The sequence below is a fragment of the Castor canadensis genome, chromosome 10 (assembly GCF_047511655.1).
Source record: "Castor canadensis chromosome 10, mCasCan1.hap1v2, whole genome shotgun sequence".
NCBI lineage: Eukaryota > Metazoa > Chordata > Mammalia > Rodentia > Castoridae > Castor > Castor canadensis.
The window spans coordinates 84,919,052-84,938,895 of record NC_133395.1 but is presented as its reverse complement, the minus strand read 5'-3'; the positions used below and the strand labels follow the sequence as shown (position 1 = coordinate 84,938,895).

At 43.5% G+C, this 19,844-nt stretch overlaps 1 protein-coding gene across 3 annotated transcripts in view; it reads right to left on the bottom strand.

Annotated features, from left to right (window-relative positions):
* LOC109685508 (phospholipid-transporting ATPase IB) overlaps positions 1–8,550 on the bottom strand; it is a 583,492-nt gene extending 574,942 nt beyond the window's left edge. Inside the window, exon 1 of one of the 3 annotated variants that reach the window (XM_074043751.1) lies at positions 8,384–8,550. In XM_074043751.1, coding sequence (XP_073899852.1) covers positions 8,384–8,459 — 76 coding nt within the window. In that variant the 5' untranslated portion in view covers positions 8,460–8,550. Of the gene's footprint in view, positions 1–7,691; positions 8,063–8,150; positions 8,176–8,383 lie in introns of those variants that run through there. The other 2 variants (XM_074043752.1, XM_074043754.1) reach the window with 2 other exon arrangements.
* Between the last annotated feature and the right edge of the window lie 11,294 nt (positions 8,551–19,844).

The following is a 19,844-nucleotide window of genomic DNA, read 5'->3' as shown; positions in this document are numbered from 1 at the left end:
CCAGCTCAACTCTAACTAACAGCTGGTCTCAGAAGAGAAAGCTGCTGCTGTGATGCCCCAGGTCTTGAAGGAGGCTGGTGTCTGGACCACGACGATCTGCCACTGTTCTCCCCAGACTGTGTGACACGCAGTCACCAGGTCCTTGAACATAAGGGGAGAGTGCACAATGCCTGAAGATCTCCACAACACAGGCCAATGATGCCAGACAGCATGCAAGGATTCGAACAACTAGATTTTATTAGGGATTAGGATGAAAGAAGTAGAAGAGAATTTCACAGTACTATGACCCAGTTCATTTTCAAAATTAGTTTTAGGTGAATATCTTAGCTTGTGCCCAAGGGAGACTTTTATACAAGGCAAGGGGAAGGCAAAATAGCCTGGAAAGAATCTGAAGACACGAGCTCTAGTTTCTTCACTCTGGCAACTATCCTTGGAACACTGAGCAAGTTCATGGCGTTGGCTTCTCCACCTTGAAATGGGGACACGATTTTATTTCTCAAAGTCTACAATTCTATAAATAATCCAAAATGAGTGATCAAAAAAGACGATCGATAATCGTGCTTTCCAACAGAAACATAACACATTCCTGGGTGTGGTCCCCTCCTGTGCCCCCGTGCTTGTCTGTGTTTCTGCTGTAGAATCCATTCTAAATTAATTTGTCTCTAAAATGAATCAAGATTATATCAAAAAAAGAAATATAATGCAAGCCAAATATATAATTTAAAATTTTCAGCCAGGCACAGTGACTCACATCTACAATCTCAGCTACTCAGGAGGCAGAGATCAGGAGGATCGCTATTTGAGGTCACTCAGGGCAAAAACTTAGCAAGACCCCATTTCAACCAACAAGCTGGGTGTGGTGATGTGTGACTATGATCCCAGTCACAAGGAAGGCATAGATAGGAGAATTGCAGTCTGAGGCTGGCCCCAGGCAAAAACTTGAGGTCCTACCTGAAAAATACAGTAAAAGAGGGCTGCAGGTATAGCTGAAATGGTAGAGCCTAGAAACCCTGAGTTCAAACCTTAGCACTCCAAAAAAAAATTTTTTTAACAGCCATACTAAGAAAAGTAAAAAGAAATACAAAACTAACTTAACATCAACAGTAGATTTTATTTAACCTGACATATTTCAATACAGAGCAAACACAACACTTTATGGATAATCTTTTACTTTTCTGGGTTCGCAGTAAGTCCTGGAGATCCAGGGTGCACGTGATGGTTACAAGAACGCCTCTGTCTGACTCATCATCTCTCAAACTCCACATGGCCACTAGGCCACCATACTGCATGGTCCCCATCTGTAATGTCACCTTCAACTTTGGTCATCTCTGATAACAGTCTACAAAGTATTGCCTGCTCTGTACAAAGTGTCTTGGGCTTTCTCAAAGACAAATCTTAGACCAGCAAGGTACAAACACCACTTTGCTACTTGTCCACCATCAGGAAAAGCTCCTCTGTCCCTCATCTGTCACCTTCCAGTGTTTCATCTCCACGGCATGTGGTTCCAACCCAGCAGTGTCCCACCATCTCTTTCTCCTGTGTTGCCTGGGTCAAGTGGACGGCTGTGACAGGCACTTCATTTATAATCTGCCTCATCCCTTATTCTTACTGGAGGACCCTTATTGGTTGTCTATCCATACTGATGTCTTCCCTTTCTGAGAATCTGCCCAAACCTTCACATCAGAAAAGCAGACAGTGAGAGTTAAATAGAGTTGAAGAAATGTATTTCTGGGCTGGTGGAGTTCTCAAGTGGTAGAGCACCTGCCTAGTAAGTGTGAGGCCCTAAGTTCAAATCCCAGTACTGCCAAAAGATAAACACGAATAAAAAGGAATGTATTTCCAAGCACCTAGAAAAGATAAGAAAATGAACTTAGAATAGACCCCCAAAAAAAGAGTATTTCTATTATTCTTTCCAGTGCAATTGAGCAGGGCTGGGAGGCAGCACAAACGGCACGCGGTCTTGAACACTCAGCACCGTGCACTCAGCTGAAGCCCAGCTGCTAAGGACGTCTCCTGAGATATCAGAGGAGAGCTCACTTAGCTGTTTGCTACACATACAGTAACTACCTCCCTGGGGTTTAAAGGCAAAAGTTCTGTAGTCCTAAAAGCACAGCTAAGTTTCCTCAATGCATTAGAATAAAGAAAGTATACAGAAAATTGAAAAGAGTCTTAGATAAGGATAATCATTCTGTAGCTAAAAATAGCAGGTAAGCGGTCTGATCCCCTGGGACACTAACTAGATCCATCAGCAGGCAGTGCTCTGTTTTCTCCTTTGAATGTGAATGAACCGCTCCATGACCATGAAAACAGCAACTGCCTTTGACCTTAGTATCTGCAATGAGATTCCAAATATCACAAGAGAGGCGTGTGCTGTGCAGTAGATGGCCTGCCCCAGTTTCCCATAGTCAATCTTGTTAATGTGCTTACAATATTTACGGTACTCCTGGGATCCTTGGTGCTGCACCTGGCTAACCCAGCATCTCCCAGAACACAGTGGGGAAGGTGGCACTCAGACACTTCTTTGAAATGTGTGACCTGCACACGCACTGTGCACTGAGCGAAAGATTGCACGAGAATGGAACACGCACGTCCAAATGCAAAATCTCGGAGTCAAAGTTAATTAGGATTAGGTTACTTCTTAAGAGTGGGATCTGATGATTCATCTGATTATGGTTTTTACAGAGACGGGGAGGGAGGGAGGAGATGAGCCCTTAGAGCAGGAGACCTGAGCACGTGACAAGACACACATGTGATATGATCCAGCAATAGCACTCTTGGGGATATACCCAAAAGAATGTGACACAGGTTACTCCAGAGGCACCCGCACACCCATGTTTATTGCAGCACTATTCACAATAGCCAAGTTATGGAAACAGCCAAGATGCCCTACTACTGATGAATGGATCAAGAAATGTGGTACTTGTACACAATGGAATTTTATGCAGCCATGAAGAAGAATGAAATGTTATCATTTGCAGGTAAATGGATGGAATTGGAGAACATCATTCTGAGTGAGGTTAGCCTGGCTCAAAAGAACAAAAATCGTATGTTCTCCCTCATATGTGGACATTAGATCAAGGGCAAACACAACAAGGGGATTGGACTTTGAGCACATGATAAAGCGAGAGCACACAAGGGAGATATGAGGATAGGTAAGACACCTAAAAAACTAGCTAGCATTTGTTGCCCTCAACGCAGAGAAACTAAAGCAGATACTTTAAAGCAACTGAGGCCAATAGAAGAAGGGGACCAGGAACTAGAGAAAAGGTTAGATCAAAAAGAATTAACCTAGAAGGTAACACACATGCACAGGAAATTAATGTGAGTCAATTCCCTGTATAGCTTATCCTTATCTCAACTAGCAAAAACCCTTGGTCCTTCCTATTATTGCTTATACTCTCTCTTCAATAAAATTAGAGATAAGGGCAAAATAGTTTCTGCCAAGTATCGAAGGGGTGGGGGGGAGAGGAAGGGGGCAGGGGGGGTGGAGGAAGGGGGCAGAAATGACCCAAACATTGTATGCACATATGAATAAAATAAAAATTTTAAAAAAAGACATACATGTATGCGTGTATGGTGAAGCTGGCACGGTGAGCCCTCTCCCAACACAGCTGGGAGATGGACAGCACACATTCACTCTTTTTAAATTTTTTTTTCCAAGGCAGGGTCTCATTCTGCTACTCTGGGTAGCTCCAAACTGCTGGGATCAAGTGATCCTCCTCAGTAAGGGGACATGCCACCATGCTCAGCGTCACTCTTAGGGACACATCTGAGCAGGAGCCACTCAGGCCTTGGCTACTCCCACTTCAGTGCATTACCCGTGCTAGGGCTCCCCTGGCTCTGTCCCTGCTGTGTTTGCCCTTGACAATGACAAGACATGGAACTGAGGACACTTTTATTTTTAGCCTTCCTTAATGGTTGTTAACATTTGCTCTGAGCACTTTTACTGGCCTAAAAGGATGTAAATAACATCTTGAATCTGTGTGGCATTGACTGGAGGTTTTAGTTTGTAAATGTGAGGGTCAGAGGAGTGAGAGCAGAGACCTGCCTTCAGAGGTGCCGTGTGCACATCCTCTCATAAATGTTTTAAAACTTTTTAGAGAACAATCTTAATTGAATCTTTTGTCTAGCTGGCACCCCTGTAAGATGAGAGTTCAGGATAAAGCATCTGCTGTAAAAGTGAAATCAATAATTAAACAACTCAAGCTGTCAACTTAGCTGCATACTGGCCACCTGTTGGGTAATGCAAGTCTACTTTGTACAGAAGGTGGTAAACTTCAGAGACACTAGAAGAGGCAGATTCTGGGATCGGAGTGGCTGGTGATTTTATTTCTGTCATCACACACCTGGGCAAGCATAATAAAAGAACACTCAAATCCTCCCCTTGTGACTCTACACAGTCAGCTCTAGTCGCCATGAGACTTCCAGGGGAAATAATGGCGAGCCAAGTTGCTGCCTTTTCTGCTATTACATAGAATAAATATTGAAGGCTTTTGCTTGGATCATGATGGGCAGCATGGGAAATAATGACATTGTCTACATGAGCTACACACAGAGTCAAATAATTAGTGTGTACTTTCAGGCCTGTGATGCCCACTACAATCACCTCAGGAAGGGAAAGTATTTTATCTTCAATTTCCTCTCTTACAGAAGTAAAGGAACCTTTTTAATGTCACACAGGAAATCAAAAACAGTGTCAAAATTTGAGTCCGATTGTCTGTGAACCCAAAGTCTGGCATTTTTCACCCCCACATGGACTGCCTCTAAGAAACTTCTAAACATAAACCAGACTTCTATGCCAAGCCCAAAAATTACCAAGGACAGACCTCAAATAAAGATTCAACTTACTGAGTACCTACTGGGACCCAAACAGAACCAGGAGAAATTAGACCCGTACCTGTCTTTAGTTCCAATCAAGGAAGAGAGCTCTCTCTGCTCAACTTCGGCCTGACACTGACCTAAGCTGTTTGGGGAAGGTGGAAAGTCCACACCCATAGAAATCAGCTGGTCCTGCAGGACATTCACGAGCAAGCAGAGATTTCATTGAACTGTTTTTTTCTTCTGTGAAATGAAGGGATTGGACCACCTTTGAGATATTCCAGCTCCTTCATGCTAACGTTCCAGTTCCTCATATTTTCAGCTACCTTAGTTCTCCTCCTCAAAACTTAGGGAGGTTGTTATGGGAAAGTTAGCTCCACTTAGGACTTATTTAAGAAACAAAAACAAAAACCCACCTTTAATGACCAGGAGAGGGCACGAGAGATGGATGGACTGGGATGCATTTGCAGCAGAACTCTAAGGACAGTTTCCCAAGATGTGCAGCTATAAAGGTCCTGTATTTAGTCTGTACACTTCTGCTTACCTGCTCTTTATTGTTAATCTTTTATGTAGCCAAATGTAGAAATTCGGTAAGACAGGGAGGATACTCCTGTCCACACAGCACTGAAGTCAAAATCCATAGAAATAACTCCCCTTCCAGTGTGTCCCTGCTCCCCACCGTGCTTCCGGCACTCCTGCAGACACAGTCACCTGCTTAATGGCTGTATGCTGCCTGTGCCTGTCAGCTGGAGATTGCGTAAGAGCTGAGGGCGCTTACAGCAAGCCTGTACCCAATCCCTAGACCTTGAGCATTACAGAAACACCTCTGTCCTGCTCACTGCTCCATCTCAGCACCCACAACAGTGCCTGGCACACAGTAGGCAGTCAGTGTATATTTGTGAAATCCATGACTGTTTCCAGTTTGTCTTCCTTCCTAGACTAAAAGAATCCACCAGGAACAGGCTATAAGCTCCACAAATACACGAGGAAACCTCTCTCCTCCCCCCAAACACATACACGTCTTTGGATTCCCATCAGTAAGTCAAATGCTGGAAACACAGTGGCACAGAAACAGATCTCTGGGGAAAGGCAGAAGTGAAAAAGGTACAACAGAATACCCAGATTAAGACAGGAGTCAGTGTCTGCAACAAGAAGTCACAGTCCAGGGGCTGCTTTATTCAACTGTACACCACTCAGCACCTAATTTTGAAGCAGACTGCAACCTGTGATACCTACACTGCTAGTGTGCACAAAATGAGACGCTGCAGGTGTCACTGAAAGTCACATATCACTAGTAGTTTTATAGGACCACAGGATTGTCAGACCCTTTACCTAGGTTTCACACTACTCAGTCCCTCCCTCTTGCCCAGATGTGATGCAAATGATCTGAATAGACCCCCACCTTGTAAAATCTCTCACTCTTTCTTCCAGAACTTGCATCTACCATCAAGACCCCCAGGCCCTCTTTTCTCTGGATACTCCCACCCTTCTTAACTGATCTGCTTCTCGCTGTCAACCTCAGACCCCTGCCCCCTAAAAGCCTGACTTTGATGTCCATCCCACCACACTGTATGACTGTAAGATCAATCTTAAAACAAAACATTCTCCTCCAGCTCCCATTCAATTTGCTTCTCCTCCCTTTTCTGCAAAATTTCCCCAAAAGAGTTTTCCAGGCTTCCTTTTTTCCAATTTCTGTCTTCTTACTCTCCCTTGCATCACTCTGTTAAGTATTCCCACAATTACACAACCACAGATCTTCCAAGGTCACCTCCACAGACGGAAATTGAGCATCCATGCCCAGTTTCATCTGTCTTGAGCTCTTGGCAGCATTCCTCCCTCGCTGGACTTCTGTGTACCCCTCTCCCAATTTCCAAGGCCTCCCTCCCTAGCTGTCTTGCAGGCCATTCCTGTTGCCCCTAACCCCCATCTACCTCAAAATACTGGAGTGCCCAGGACTCCCTCAGACCCCTCTTTTCTAAGCTGTATCTACACAAGCTGACAGCCGGGACGGATTATGTACTTTTCAGGGCCCAGTACAAAATGAAATTGTGAGCACCTATACATAACTTATTGACTTCAAGCTAGCAACTGCAGAACACTAAAGCAAACTCAACACTCTTCCAAGGGCAGGGCCCTGTGCATCTGCGGGGCGGATACCCCAGAGCCGGTATGCACAACTGCTGAATTTAGATTTCTCTCCCTGGTCTTGAACACTCCTCCAGACCCCAGCTCTCTACTGAACACCTCCCTCCACTGGGCTCTCCAGTGGGCACCTCAAATGCAATGTGGTGAAACCCAAATTCCTCTCATCCTCTTTCACCCAAAGAGAACAGCTGGTCCTCTGCAGCTCTCCCCACTGCAGTGAGTGGTGCGTTCTCCCAGCTGGTGTCTCAGACTTGTACCCTCGGAGCCACCTCTGCTGCTCCTCCTTCACAGGCCCCAGGTCCAGAGCTTGGTTCTACCTTGGAAACTCCACCTTAGTTCACCCCCCACCTGATTACTGCTGCCCCTGGACTCCTGGCCTTCCAGTCTTCACCCTGGCCCGGCGATCCTTTCAGGAGGGCGGGCATTCTCCTCAAAATGTATGTGGGTGCGTGTGTGTGCCCTGATGTTACTCAAGTTCAACAAACAACGGTGTAAACTGTCTAATAAGCTTGTTTCCCTCTCATGTTTCTCCACTACAAAACCATAAAAGTTGCTTCTTTGTATATGCCTATTTTCTCAAAACAAACAAAACCCCAAATATGACAGTGACCAAGCAACAAACCCGTTTGGGTTTCTCACGTCAAGGATCTACCTTCACAGTGACTTGCACGGAATCCGGAAATGGCTAGATCAAATCGTTTTTGAAGGTCCTCTCAATTTTGCATTACCTGTGGTGTGTCATAGCCACAGAACCTCCGGTTTCGAAACGTGTGATAGAATAAAGGCTTCTAACGAAGGGAGAGGATGGGGAAGCTACATTTGAGGTCCCAACGCTCTGGCGCCTGCACCCGCGAGTGTGTGGAACTTCCCGATGTGGCTCCAGCGTGGGAGTATCGCAGTAAGCTAGTGGAGCGCTGATATGCGCCCGATCGCCTGGACCCCAGGTCTCTGTTCCCTGAGAGCTCTGCACACAGCCATGCGAGCCACCAGCGGGGGAGGCCAGATGGCCGCTGAGCAGACCCAACGCGGCCCACTACGGCTGGGGACCCAGTCCAGCCCCGCAGCTCTGGCGGCTTCTATCACCTGAATCCGCGCGCTGGGGTGCTTGGGCATGCGCGCGGCGCGTACGCGCGCGCACACGCTCCGGGGATGGGTAGGGGGTCTCTGACGCGCCCCGCGCCCCTCACCCGGCATGAGGATCTTTGGACTCGCAGGTGCAGTGGCGCCCAGCCCCCAGGTGCAGGCAGAGCTGGCGGTGGCTGGTCCTGCGGTCCAGTAGCCCCGGCAGGGGGAGGTCGAGCGCAGGGCGGGGTAGTGTCGCATAGCCGCGGGCGCGCCACCCCGGTCCCCGCCCCCGCCCCCACTCCAGCCCCCGCCCCGGCCCCGACCCACCCTCGCCGCCGCGCCCCTCCCCGCTCACCCACGGACGAGCCGATCTTCGCCCTTCGCGGCAGGGACATCTTAAGAGCTTTGTCCAGGCCTGCGCCGTTGAGCATCGCGCCCGTGTCGGGGGCTCGGAGGCCCTGGACGAACGGCGGAGGCTGCGCGCAGGAGCCGCGGCGTCAAGGCCATGGGCGAGCGGGCACCTGCGCCCCGCAGCGCGCGAGGCTGCGCCGCCCTCGCCTTCTCCGCCGCAGCGGCCGATGCGGCAGCGCCCGCGAACGCACCGCGAACCCCACTGCCCCGGGCGCGCGGGGGCGGGGAACCGGCGGTCGCGGAGCCGCCCGCGGAGGAGGAGCGGCCTGGGGTGGGGTGGGCTGCTGGGCCGGTGCTTGGGGGCCCTTGCAGGAGATGGGCGCTCTGGGACTCTGGGCCTGAGCCTGTGTGTCGCTTGTGTGGAGCCCCTGACTTCCCTTTCTTCCACCGTTTGCGTTCCTCTCGTGTCCAGCCGCGTGGGATCTGCGCGGGTTCTTCGCTAACGCTGTTTCCCAGGTGTCTGGTGTGTGGCCTGGAACCATCTGAGTTTGCAGCCCTGCTTCCCCCCACACCCCAAAATTCCAACTGGTGGCCGGTTAAGGTTGTAAGAAATCTTGGGGAACACCCTAAAGGAAGCCCTTAGCGCCCCTCTACACATCACACCCTCGGTGCACTTCCGCGAGAACAAAAGGAGAGGACTGACTTGCCCAAGGTCACTCCATCTATTCTTGTTTGATTTTACCTGTTAGTAATGTTTAAACTCTGCTTGGTCTTATTTGGGCATAGTTCCATAGAAAGAAAAAACAAAAATCAATTTTTACCATGTTTGATGAAATTCTGATTCAGATTTTTTAAAAAACAACATGAAAACATTCAGATAAGAGTCTGAGCCTGCGTTTCCTGATGTGGTCCTTCACAGGCTGACAAGGAAAACAGAGTTCAGCTGGAGACACAAAGCTCTGCTAGGATTTCTTTCCTAGGACAATCAGTAGAGACCAGGAAACTTGAACCGAAAACAATAGGCTACCATGAGAGACACTAAATTTTAGTTTCTAGTAGGGTTCCTTGCCTGTCCAGTCTGGACCCTCAGAAAAACAAGTGTTTCTGATAAATAAATCGTTAGCAAGAAGTTGAAGAAAAAAAATTTCTCAAGTACTGAGCTGAGCTTCAGAGTGGGAAATGTTTTTTTAGTGAGTCTTTGTGGTGCTGAGGATGGATAGCCTTGAAGCTGGGGTTAACCCTAGCCCTGTAACTGTCAAAATGTCATTGATGGTTCCACACATTTTCTGCCTCTGATAACCCAATGAGAAAAAGTCGAATTTTGAAGGAGACTTGAAGGAAAGATACAGGTTTTATTTCAGCCCCAAACTAATAGAAGAAAATTTTGGTCATAATTAGATGATAACAAAAAGAATAAAAAATGGTTATTTTTTTAATTTTTAGGAAATACACAGAATATGCCACCACAGACTGACCCAGTATCCTGCTCTGATTTCATGAAACTCCATCATGAAGTACAGCTTTTGCTTCTGGTTCCTGTTTAGCTCCCAATAACCACTAGTCTGACAACTTGGTACTTAAGGTACTTTACTTGGCACATCTTGAAGATCACAGCATAGATTGCCAAGAACAATAGACAAATAACAACTGAACTCATGCTGTTGTGGGATGTTGCTAGCTGAGATCTGGGACTCTTGAGGCAATTAGCAGGAAGCAACATTTTATTGTGCCAGCACAGACTCTCAGGGGACTTATGTCCAAAGACTGAGCCCCAAGAACAAAGGGGTCTCACCTTATATACCCTTGCAAGCAGGTTACAGAAGCAAAAAGCAAGGTCTAATCCATGTATGGTTATATTTAATTTTATTGGCTACTTTACCCTTGTGCTATGTGACTTTCCCCTCCTTGGTGCTACGTGACCTTCCTCATGTTCAGATTCCTCAGGTTTTATCTCTCTGCTATGCCATCCCTACCTCCCTGCTACTTTCTCAGGACTGAGGCCTAGTCTGTTTTCTTCTGATCCTCCTCCCTGATGCAATGCTATCTCCATGGTTTTTTTCCCAAAGGCAGTGGAATTAGGAGTCATGGAGTCCTATCCATGACTCCTGATGTTCCCAGTCAGGAGCAGAGAAGCAGCCTGCAGAAGGAAGAAGAGTCCCTTAAGAGACAGTTCCAAAGAGACACACCAAGCCGCAGCACAGTGACTTGATGAGTGTCTCTGAACTGAACTAAGCCAAAGCAGTCCTTTCCCCCTCAGAGATGAGATGTAGGGAAGTCAGCTGTCTCCACCCCTTGCTGGTCTACCCAATGAGTTCAGCCTAGACAGACCAGACTCCCAAGGGTGGACTCCAGCCTTCAGGTACTGTAAAAGCAGGGGCCAACTCTGCTTTCCCTCTGAGATGCCCAAGGAAGGAGACTGGATGGTTCATCTCAGCAGCCAGCTCTGTTCCAGAACAGAGGTTTACAAGCAGTCTTCCTATCACCCTCTTAATATTTTTTCGAATTTAAACTTAGCCTCTTCTTTATTTAGACTTCATGAGGCAGTACAGATCAGGGAAAATGAGGCACAGGAAACAGCAGCCAGGAATTCAGAGATAAACACTATATTAATGAATAGCTTGGTCAAACATACCCAGGCACTATTTTCTTTGCTTTAAAAAGCTCAATAAACAACATTTAAGAAAAAGAAAAACAGTAGTTCTCTCCCTCTGATTTTGCCCTCTTGCCCAAATAATTAGTGCACTCTGGGAACTGAGGAAAGGATATCTTAAAGACACTTATCCTGGAGGAAAAAACACTTAGGAAAATGACTCCTTTGATCGCAAAAGGGTTTGGAAAGGAAAATATTTGTCTTAAAGATAAACACCTGTCTAGAAGGGAGCATCTGAGAGAACCCATCCTTTGTTTAAAGGGATGCTCAGACACCTATGTCATAATGACCCAAATTTAATGAGCAGACCAAACTTGGTATCTCTGAACTCAATTAATACAACAGTGTAACAGCAAGAATGAGTAACTACTCCAGGTGTCAGGACAAAGGGGAGCACTTATCCTAGGGTAAATTTGAACCAAACCCCAACCCATTTTTTCACCATAAATACTCCTGATGTTAGAGCACTCCTGCACCTGTTATCAGACGTGTCCGCTCCCAGGTCTGGGTCGTGTACTGTGTTTCTATTTTTCCTTTGCTTTGCTTTACTAAAAGAAAAAAAAAACAGCTTTTGTGCTAAAATTCTTTTTTGTGTGTGACAGTATCATGATCTCGGTACCCAAGGGCCAGACAGAGCCCTCCCTCCCTTTTGGACACCTCCTCCCTGGTGTCGCTGGTTCCAGTAACATTCATGGTCCTAGAAAACAATCAAGTAGCTTCCTTCCATCCTTCTCAAGGATTTTCTTCTTTTTTTCCATTCTTTATCAATGCTAGGATTCAAACACTAGGCAAGTGCTGTGCTACTGAGTCACATCCCCACAAATGAAGGTTTCAAGTCATCTTTTGAGCCCTTTTCTTCAAACAGATAAAGCCTCATTTCTTGTTTTTGTTTGTGGTGGAGGAGATCGAATCCATGGCCTCAGGAATGCTAGGCAAGTACTCTACCACTGAGGTTCACTCCCAACTCTAGCACCATTTCCCCTTAAAATGCTTGTGTGCATATGTACCTTTTATATGTACATATATATGCATTTTTTGGAGGTATTGGGATTTTAACTCAGAGCCTCACATTTGCTAGGCAAGTGCTCTACCACTTGAGCCACAACCCCTGGCCCTTTTTGTTTTAGTTATTTTTCAGATCAAATCTTGCACCTCTTCCCAGGGCTCGACTCTGACTACAATCCTCCAACCTAGGCTGCCCTCAGAGGTGAGATTACAGGCGTGCGTGCACCACCATCCCAAGCTCATTCGTTGAGATAGGATCTTGGTAACATTTTGCTAAGGTTGACCTTCAACCATGAGCCTCTTATTTCTCCACCCCAACTCGCTGGAGTTACAGGCAGGAGCTACTGCACCCAGCTCCCACATACAACATTTTCCTCTCTTTTTTATTAACATACATTACTTATACAAAGGGGTTTCATTGTGGTATTTTATACATGGCAGAATGTACTCTGACCCAATTCACTCCTCTATTACTCTTTCTTCTTCCCTCCCCCTTTTAAAGCAATTTTGAGGATGTTGAGTTTTGTGCTCAATTTTCATACCTGCAGATGAAGTACTTCAATTAGATTTGCCCCCATCACCTTCTCCTTTGCCCTCCCCCTTCCACTGACTCCCACCCACAAACAGTCTCCCTGTTTAACACTCATGTCATTTTTTTAGGTCTAGATTTCACATATGAGAGAGAACATGTGACATTTGTCTTTCTCAGTCTGGCTTATTTTACTTCACATGATGATCTCTAGTTCCATACATTTTCCTGCAAACAAGATAATTCATTTCTTCTTTACGACTGAATACTATTCCATTGTGTATGAATATCACATTTTCATTACCCATTCATTCATCGAAGAGCACCTAGACTGATTCTGTAGTCTGGCTGTTGTGAATAATGCAGTAAACATGGCTGTGCAGGTGTCTCTTTTGTAAGTGGGCTTAATCCCTTCAGATGTGTCCAGGAGTGGTATAACAGGATCATACCATAGTTCTATTTTTAGTTCTGTGCAGAACCCCCATACTGATTTCCATAGTGGGTTTTGTACTAATTTACATTCCCACCAACCGTGTGTAAGAGTCCCACCTCAAGCACATGTCCTTGCCAGCATTTGTTGTCATTTGTTTTCTTGATGGCTAACATTCTGACTGGGCTGAGATGGATCTCAATGCACTTCTGATGTGCATTTCCTTTATGGCTGGGGATGCTGAACATTTCTTCAAGTGTTCGTTGGCCATTTGTAATACTTCCTTTGAGAGGAAGTAAAAAGAAGAACAAACTTTTGTTCAATTTGTTTTCCTATTTATGGATTGAATTGTTTGTTCTTTGGATATTTAATTTTTGGAGCTCTTTATATATTCCTGATATCAATCCTTTATCTGATAAATGCTGGCAAAGATTTTCTCCCATTCTGTATGTTGTCTCTTGATTCTGGGAGTTGTTTCCTTTGCTGGGCAGGAACTTTTTAATGTGATACAATCCTGTTTACCAGTTCTTGCTCTTAATCCTAGCAACTGGAGTTCTATTCAGAAAACCATTACTTAAGCCTAGCTCTTTAAGGGTCTTCCCTAGATTTTTCTCTGGTTGCTTCAAAGTTTCAGGACTTACACTTTGATCTTTGGTCCATTTTCAATTAATTTTTGCACAGGGTGAGAGATAGGGGTCTAGCTTTAGTATTCTACCTGTAAATATCCACTTTCCTCAAGCCATCTGTTGAAGAGGCTGTCTTTGTTCCAACATATACTTTTGGAAACTTTGTCTAAAATCAGATGGCTATAGCTCTGTGGGCTGATTTCTGGGTCTTCTATTTTGTTCTGTCTGCTTTTGTGCCAAAACCATGCTGGTTTTGTTACTATAGCTCTGTAGTATAGTTTGAAGTCAGGTATTGTGATACTTCAACATTGCTCTTTTTTCTCAGCATTGCTTTGGTTATTTGGGGCCTTTTGTGCTTCCATATGAACTTTAGGATTGTTTTTCTATTTCTTTGAAAGATGATATTGGAATTCTTATGGGGATTGCATTGAATCTGTGGATTTCTTTCACGAGTATAGCCTCTTACACAATATTTATTCTGCTGATCCAGGAATACAGGAGGTCTTTCCACCTCTTCTTCAGTTTTCTTTTCAGTATTTTATAGTTTTCATCACAGAGGTCTTTCGCCTCCTATGCCAGGTTATTCCTAAGTGTTTAATTTTTAAGGTTATTGTGAATGGGATCTGTCTCCTATTTCTTTCTCAGCCTGTTCATTATTAGTATGTAGAAAAGCTACTGATATTTATATGTGGATTTTGTATCCTGCTACTTTGCTGAAAGCATTTATCAGATCTAAGAACTTCTTGGTGGAGTCTTTAGGGTCTTTTAAGTATAGGATCATATGATCTACAAACAGAGATAATTTGACTTCTTCCTTGCCTATTTGTATCCCTTTTATTTTGTTTTCTTGCCTTATTGCTTTGGCTATGAATTGAAGCACTACATTGAATAAGAGTGGAGAAAGTGGACACCTTTGTCTTATTCCTGACTTTAGAGGAAATGGTTTCAGTTTTTCTCCATCTAGTATGATGTTGGCGTAGATTTGTTGATGATCATGTGGTTTTTGCCCTTTATTCTTTTTTTGTGCTATATTTTTTGCCATATAAATTAACCCACTTATTGTAAGCTAGGGATGTCCCAAATGGTAGCACTTGTAACTGGTCTTTCAACTCCTTCAGTCCTCTGATGGCTGATTTTACTGGGCCAGGGAAGTGATACAAGTTCAGGCACTACTGGCCTCTGCTTTCAGGCTAACCACGAGACAATCAGGAGAGGTGTTACACCACAGGTGTCCATTGATTTGCATGTGGTGAAGCATTCGTGCATCCCTGGAATGAAACCAACTGGATTGTGGTGTATAATCTTTTTTATGTATTGTTAAATTTGGTTTGCAAGTATTTTTCTAAGAATTTTTGCATCAGTGTTTCTCAAGAAAACTGGTCTGTGATTTTTCTTTTGTGTGTCCTTATCTGGTTTTGACATCGGAGTAATAATGACATATGGAATGAGTTTGGTAGCATTCCTTCCCTTTCTGTTTTATGGAATAATTTGAAAGTGATGGTATTAGTTCTTTAAAGGTCTGGTAGAATTCAGCAGTGAATCCATCCTAGGCTGTTCTTTGTTGGGAGAATCTTTATTTCTGCTTCAATTTCATTGCTTGTTGTACTGTTTAGGTGGTTTATATCCTCCTGGTTCAATTTTGGTAGCATCCAGAAATTTATTCATTTCTGATAGATTTTCCAGTTCATTAAAATATAAGTTTGCAAACTGTTCCCTGATGATCCTATGAATTTCTTGGCATTTGTTGTGATATCCACTTCGTCATCTCTAATTTTAGTAATTTGATCTTCTTTCTTTTAGTTAGGTTGGGTAGGGGGTAGTCAATCTTGTTTATCTTTTCAAAGAATGAAGTCTTTGTTTCATTGATTGCTGCATTGTTCTTTTAGTTTACATTTTGTTCATTTCTGCCAGATCCTTATGATTTCTTTCCCTCTACTGCTTTGTGGTTTGGCTTGTTCTTGTTTTTCTAAGAGCTTGAGGTATACTATTGGGTTATTTATTTGTGATTTCTCTTATTTTTTAGTGTAGGCACTCGCTGCTGTAAACTTTCTTTTTATCACTGCTTGTTCCATATCCCAAAGGTTCTGGTAAGTTGTGTTTTCATTTTCACTTAATTCTAGAATATTTTTAATCCCCCCCCCCATTTCTTTGATGGTCTGCTAATCAATCAAAAGTGTGTTCTTCTGTCACCACATGTTCGAATGTGTCTGTAGTTTCTCTTGCTGTTGAATTCGACTTTTATTTCATTGTGGTCTGATAAATACAGGAAGTTATTTCCATTTTCCTGTGTTTAATCTATTTTGGAGAAAGTTCCATAGGCTGCTGGGAAGAATTTGTATTGGTGGCTATTTGGTGGAATATTCTGTAGATGTCTGTTATGTCTATTTAATATAAAGTGTCATTTAATTCTGAAGCTTCCTTGTTGATTTTTTGTCTGGATGACCTACATATTGATAAGAGTGGGATATTAAAGTCACCCACTATTATTGTGTTGGGGTCTCTGTGCTTTTATGTCCAGTAGCATTTGTTTCATGAAATTAGGTGTGCTATCATTTGGTCCTTATCTGTTTACAATTGTTATATACGCTTGATGGATTGTCCCCTTTATCAATATGACCATCTTTGTCTTGTCTGACTAATTTTGTTTTGAAGTCAGCTTTGTCAGATATGACTATAGCTACTCCTGTTTGCTTTCTGGCACCATATGCTTGAAATATCTTTTTCCATCCTTTCACTTTAAGCCAGTGTTAGTCTTTGCCAGTGAGATTCATTTCTTATAGGCAACAAAAGGATGGGTCTTCTTTTTTAATCCAATCTATCAGTCTGTGTCTTTTGATTGGAGAATAGAGAACATTAATGTCCAGAGTTATTATTAAAAGGTAAGTGGTAATTCTTGTCTTTTTTTTTTTTGCAGTACTGGGGTTTGAACTCAGGACCTATACCTTCAGCCTTTCCACCAGCCCTTTGTTGTAAAGGGCTTTTTCAAGATAGGATCTCACAAACTATTTGCCCTGCTGACTTTAAACCATAATCCTCCTGATCTCTGCCTCCTAAGTAGCTAAGATTACAGGCCTGGGTCACTGGTGCCCGGCTGTTCTTTTTATTGCATTTAATTCTTCCCTAATCTTCATTTGTTTATCTACTTGTATAGTGAAATTTATCTTCATGGTTGTATTGGCCTTCCTCTTCTATGTGAAGGAGTCCTTTAAATAGTTTCTGTGGTGCTGCTTAGTGGTTATGAATTCCTTTTTTTTTTTTTAATTATAGAAAACTTTTATTTCTCACTCAATGATGAAGGATAGTTTTGCTGAGTACAGTAATCCAGGTTGGCAGTTATTTTCTTTCAGGGCTTGAAACACTTCATTCTATGTCCTCCTTGTTTTAACGTTTCTGTTGAGAAATCTGCTGTTATTCTAATAGTGATTTTGAGCACTTTTTCATGTCAAGTTGACCATGTGTATATCTTCATTTCTATTGGTCCATTCAAGTCTTTTGAACATTTTTTAAAGTTAGCCTTCTTGTTTTTTAATATGGAGTTTCAGAAGTTATTTGCATGTTCTAGAAATAGGTCCTTTATCAGTTGTGTGACTGTGAACATGTCTTTGTAGTCTGTAGCTTGCCCGTTCATTTTCTTGGTGGTATCTTTTGTTGAACAGAAGTTTTATTTTTGATGATATTCAATTTATAAATGTGTTATTTCATGGCTAGTGTTTTCTGGCTTTGTATGAAATCTTTCCTCCAGTGTTTTCCTCCAGATTTATATGTTTAGTGTTGTACATTTAAGTTTTGATCCATTTGAGTTAAGCATTGTGCATGATTAAGGAGTTCAGGCTTTCATTTTTTCCAATGTGGAGGTAAAGCAGTTACAATATCACTTATTGAAAAAACTGCCCCTTTCTTACTGAGTTGCTTAATAACTTTGTCAAAATTCTTTAGCCCTATGTGCTTGGGTCTATTTCTAGACTCTATTGTATTTCAATGACCTATTTGTCTGCTTATATGCCTGCACTACACTGTCCTATACTGTTTTCATCAAAGACACTGGATTAGTCCTACAGAAAGACAAGGTCACATCATTCTCTAGGAGCCTGGATTCCTTGTTTTCAGGACTGAGATCTTGCACATATTTCATTAATTTCTCCATAAATATTATACGATTATGGTGTAATTTTAAATAATATTTTATTTAAATTGCTTGTTTCTAGTTCTGATAGGCTCTATTTCCAAAAATAGCCACAACAATGTTTGCAATTCAGTGTTCTTCCAAACCTTGTCACTTTCTGATCAGGCCTTTATGACAATCAGGATGTGGCAGAAGTGACACTGCATGCTTTCCAAGGCCACGTTAAGAGTGGTGAAATTCTCCCTTGAGACACGTACCCTTGGAATCCAGCCACTATGTTGTAAGCAAGCCCAGGTGGAGAAGCTATGTGTAGGCATGGCAGCTGCCAGCCATCAAATGCCGTACGTGAATGTAAATGAATGAATGAAATAATTGATGGGGGATCACAGACAGCTGCCCCTTTTTTTTCAGTGGGAAGATAGAGATTCATTGTGCTAGTGAATATTTCCACTTCTAGGTGCAGTTTGGGATGCTGTTCTTTTGTAAAGCAACCCAAAAAAATGAATTCAGAGATTAATCATCAAAATTTATTTATAAATGTTTAATAACCACTTCATCAAAGAACAAAAATTTCCATGAAGTGATCTTCCACCACAAATCTTTTGCTAAATACTGTCAGGGTAGTAGACTTTTAGTATATAAATTTGTAAATAGTAGGGAGAGAGGAAAGTGGCCCTATGAGAAAAGGATGAAAGTATCACCAGCTAGCAGTGGTCAGTGGGTGTGATGGTGTTGTAATGGCCTGATTCTTGGGTACAGTGTCTAAAATTAGAACACTGTCCTGGCATTCCAAAGGAAAAATAAGTGCTGTTAGAGGAAGAGACTTTTATTGTTAAAAGAAAGAGGTTTTTATTAAAGGCAAATGCATCTTGGAAACGTGAGGTCACTGGAGAAAGAATCTACTGCCCAAGTTGCCATCATCTAGTTCTTTGTTTGGCAAAGGGAAGAGAAGATATGCTGGGTCCACCCTTAACCTGGCTAAATGGGCCAAGGGATGCACATATGTCACTTGGTTGTATGGGTCCAGAGTGTTGCATTTGGGATGTCTGAGATATGGGGAGGTGGGGGATGGAAGCTAACTCTTCCCTGCTTATGTCATTCTAGCTGTCTATTCTAACAAAAGGAGGAAATTGGTCTGGGGATAGAGCAAAAGGGAAGGGAGTAGTGATGGAGACACAAGTGACTTCCACTGTGCCTATATTGTGTTGTGTCCTAAACTGGAGAGTTGATGCATGAGTGATTGTTGTTTGCTTATCTACACCTTCTAACATGCACATATATGCCATTTTCCTTTTAAAATGTTCCATCTGGAAAGCTGTTTAGGGAAGAGGGTGGATTAGAAACATCCATTGTTTTGACTCCCTGAATGAGAAGAGTCAAGTAATGCAGGAGAGGCTAGAGGAAAACTACAGGAGAGAAAGAAAGGAAAAGCAAGACAGCAGAAAAGCATAGAGAAACCAAGGAAACAGAGAAAAGCAACAAAGAGTTCCAAGCCATCCCAAATTTCCCTGGAGAGGGGAGAAAGCCAAAGATGCACCCACAAGGTAAGTGAGAGGCCCTGGTGACAGACAATTCCAGCTGCTGGAGAAACCCCCAACTCCTGAAAGCCTTAAACCCAGTGCTAGGATTTGGTGAGACAGTTTCTGCTCTGGTGTAGAAGGGTAGCCTTAGTAAAGAAAGATATTCTCTTGATTCCCTTACCTTTGAGGACTATATCAAGGTGTCACTTTGAGAGAAGGCCTATTGTTTGAGACTGAGATACTCTGGAGGCTTGTAAAGAAGAAACGGTCACAGCTCAGGTCATCTTGGGAAACCTGCCGAAGTGTTTGAAGGGGAGGGAAGATGGACGAGTGGTGGTCAAGGAGAGGGAGGATGTCATGCTCCTTCAGAGAAGATCAAGCAACTGGAGCTCTGGCAGCAGGGGAAATGGCAGTCAGAGGTCCCACCCACCCTGGCCAGAAGAAGTCCCATCACTTGAGGGTAGATACTGAAACAAAGCACTGAGCCTTTGTCAGGCATAGTAGTCAGCCTCCAGTGCCTGTCCTCCATGTGTTGGCTACTAGGTGGGTCAGAACATTCATCCCAGAGTCTCAGAATCACAT